General features: G+C 34.6%; 1 protein-coding gene across 12 annotated transcripts in view; it reads left to right on the top strand.

Annotated features, from left to right (window-relative positions):
• LOC106871506 (uncharacterized) overlaps nucleotides 1-3,146 on the top strand; it is an 84,238-nt gene that overhangs the window by 46,030 nt on the left and 35,062 nt on the right. For 3 of the 12 annotated variants that reach the window (XM_014918000.2, XM_014917998.2, XM_014917995.2), the window contains exons 7-9: nucleotides 331-411; nucleotides 1,733-1,822; nucleotides 2,921-3,010. The exons of 2 other annotated variants lie outside the window; for them this stretch is intronic. In XM_014918000.2, the coding sequence (XP_014773486.2) occupies nucleotides 331-411; nucleotides 1,733-1,822; nucleotides 2,921-3,010 (261 nt within the window). The remainder of the gene's footprint in view (nucleotides 1-330; nucleotides 412-1,732; nucleotides 1,823-2,920; nucleotides 3,011-3,146) is intronic. 7 more of the 12 variants (XM_052976387.1, XM_014918004.2, XM_014917996.2 and 4 more) reach the window with 6 other exon arrangements.

The following is a 3,146-nucleotide window of genomic DNA, read 5'->3' as shown; positions in this document are numbered from 1 at the left end:
TATATATATATATATATATATGTATGTATATATGTATGTATGTATGCATGTATGTATGTATGTATGTATGTATGTATGTATGTACAATTCTAATGTTTGTTTTATGATTACGTTTGGTAAGAAAAACAGTATCACATGGATTTAGTATTGCTAATTAACTACTATTACCACACACAGCTATACTGGTGATTTGTGTGTGCATACTAATTGTGCATGTGCTCTCAATGTCTGTTTAATACTTGTTCATTGTTGTCAGTTATATGTATACAATTCTCTATGTCAATGTGTTTATGCAATATTTGTTTGTACAATGTCACATTTTGGTTGTAGCCAACAAAACTCACACCTTCGTCATCAGTAGACTCATCCTCTCTTACACCTGGACAGAACCAAACCACAACAGATTTACTGGCAAGTACTTCGGCACATATCTGCTAGCAAGTTCTTGTTTGAACTAAAATTATACGTCTATCTATCTATCTATCTATCTATCTATCTATCTATCTATCTATCTATCTATCTATCTATCTATCTATCTATCTATCTATCTCATTGTTTCTCTTTCCCGTTTTATCATTAGATGTGTCTGTCTTCTGTATATCTATGTCTGTCCGTCTACCCGTTGGCTTGTCTGGCTGTCTTCTTGCACGACTCCCTTTCTTGTATTAATTCATACCTCTTTAGCAATCTTACATCTCTCTCTCTCTCTCTCACGCACACACACACACACACGCAAACATACACACACCACAACACACACATAAACACACACAGAGTCAGATTACGTGAAGTAAATATATCAGTGAATTCTTCGTGATGATATAGGCAAGTTCTACGCCACACACCGTTTTAAATATCATAATTTTACTGCACATGAGCATATGTATATCATTTTGAGATATCTCTCATCTATCGCCTGTCTGCTTATCATTTGTGTATTCAATCCCAATGATATCTGTGTAATACTTTCAATTAAGTATAATAACTAACTTTGTCGAGGATGCTGGCAAATTCGAGATGCATCACATCTACATATGAGTGGTGGCACTATTGTTCCATTACCCAGTCATAATGCTTCAGTAGATGTGTGAGAGAGCTCTCCGTAAATGGAAGCCATGCTCTGTGTCTGTGTGGGAGATTTTTCTTGTTCTATCAATATGTTCAGGCATCTTGTGATAATACGATCCATGATTTCGCTAACATGCACGATCAGTGATATAGGCCTATAGTTTTGGGAACCTGCTCTGTTTCATTCATTATTGAACCTTCTAGAAAGTTTTACCACACTTTGGTAAGTTCGACTACATCTCATCAAAGTTTTAGCTTTCTTCCTTAAATTGATTTTTGCCTCTTTCACCAGTGGATCTGCGGAGTTGAAGAACACACCAGGCTTGTATACATGTGTACATGACATATAGATATTTCTAAAAAAAATATTGTATTAAGTCTCAGCTCTGAGGTTATGTACATATCAGTCATATTGAAAGTGGCTGTGTCCTACGCTAATTAAAACTTATTACCATTTCTCTGCAGTTGTGCATATGTTTATAATTTTCAGTCTTCACCAATCGTTTGTATATGATTTTTATATACAGCCTCCTTATAATATATATATGAAATTACATAAATACTTAATATCATTCTTTAGATCCGTTAATGTGCTTTTTATATATTTGTTTGTACAATGTGTTTTGTATATATTTGTTTGTGCAACGTCATATTTTGTTTGTAGCCAACGGGACCCTCATCTTCACAGTCATCGTCATCATCTGTTACGCTGGGAGAGAACCAAACTACAACAGATCCCTTGCGAAGTACTCCGGTACATACCTACTTTACCTACATGTTAAAGTCACCTACATACCTAACTACCCGCTGGAGGTTTGCCTCCAATGGATTTTGCATGTCTCGCCTGTATATTGTCTCGTTTGTATATACTTTGTATACATAATCTGTATATAATGTATATATGATGCTTTCATTGATATGTAATACCTTTCTCTATATTCATTAATGCGTGTGTTTTATTATATTTGCAAAGAACTTCCGTACATATCTATTTCACATTACTTGTTAAAGTCAAAATGTTGCATCATACTCTGTGTCTGTGTGACTTTGTGTCTACCTGTCTGTTTGTCTGTCTGTCTGTCTGTCTGTCTGTCTCTCTCTCTCTCTCTCTCTCTATATATATATATATATCAAAATCAGCAACAAGGATATTCAAGATTAATGCAGTACGATCGTTTCATGCGACTCTATTTATTTAAACAATGTGAGCATTTCATTAAATGTAAAATGCAGAGCAATCTTCAGCTGCAGAAAAATACAGAAAATTTACGGAAATTTCATTTCAGTAGAAGGACATATTATTGTAACTAAATTTAAGCACTCCAAGTGGGAACGAAGAATACGAAAAAAGCCATTTTCACTTAGACAGTACTTTGACTTAGCTTGTATGGCCTGGCTAAGTTAAAATGGTTTTTTGTATTCTTCATTCCCACGTGGAGTGTTTAAATGTACTTACAATAATATGTCCTTCTACTGAAATGAAATTTCAGTACATTTTCTGTATCTTTGTGCAGCTGAACATGGGTCTGCATTTTACATTTAATGCAATACTCGCATTGCTTAAATAAATGAAGTTGCATGAAACGATCGTACTGCATTAACCTTGACTTTCATTGTTGCTTATTTTGATTTTTAATGACCTTATTTTGGAATTCTCTGGATAATACCATACTTAATTCTGGTGCCTAAACTTAAGGACCATATTCACCTTGAATCTAAATTTTATATATATATATATTGTATACAGCATTCTCTATATTCTTTAACGTGTGCGTTTTCTTGTATTTTGATTTGTGCAATGTGTCATTTCGTTGTATATAATTGTTTGTGCCACGTCATATTTTGTTTGTAGCCACCGGGACCCTCATCTTCGCTTTCTTCGTCATCCTCTGTTACACTTGGAGAGAACCAAACCACAACAGATCCCTTGCAAAGTACTTCGGTACATATCTATTTCACATTATTTGTTAAAGTCAAAATGTTGCATCATCCTCTGTGTATGTGTGTCTTTGTGTCAGCCTGTTTGTCTGTCTATCTGTCTGTCTGTCTGTCTGTCTGTCTGTCTGTCTGTCTATATA

This window comes from Octopus bimaculoides, chromosome 24 (genome assembly GCF_001194135.2).
Source record: "Octopus bimaculoides isolate UCB-OBI-ISO-001 chromosome 24, ASM119413v2, whole genome shotgun sequence".
In the NCBI taxonomy this organism is placed as follows: domain Eukaryota; kingdom Metazoa; phylum Mollusca; class Cephalopoda; order Octopoda; family Octopodidae; genus Octopus; species Octopus bimaculoides.
This window is presented reverse-complemented; position numbering and strand designations above follow the sequence as displayed.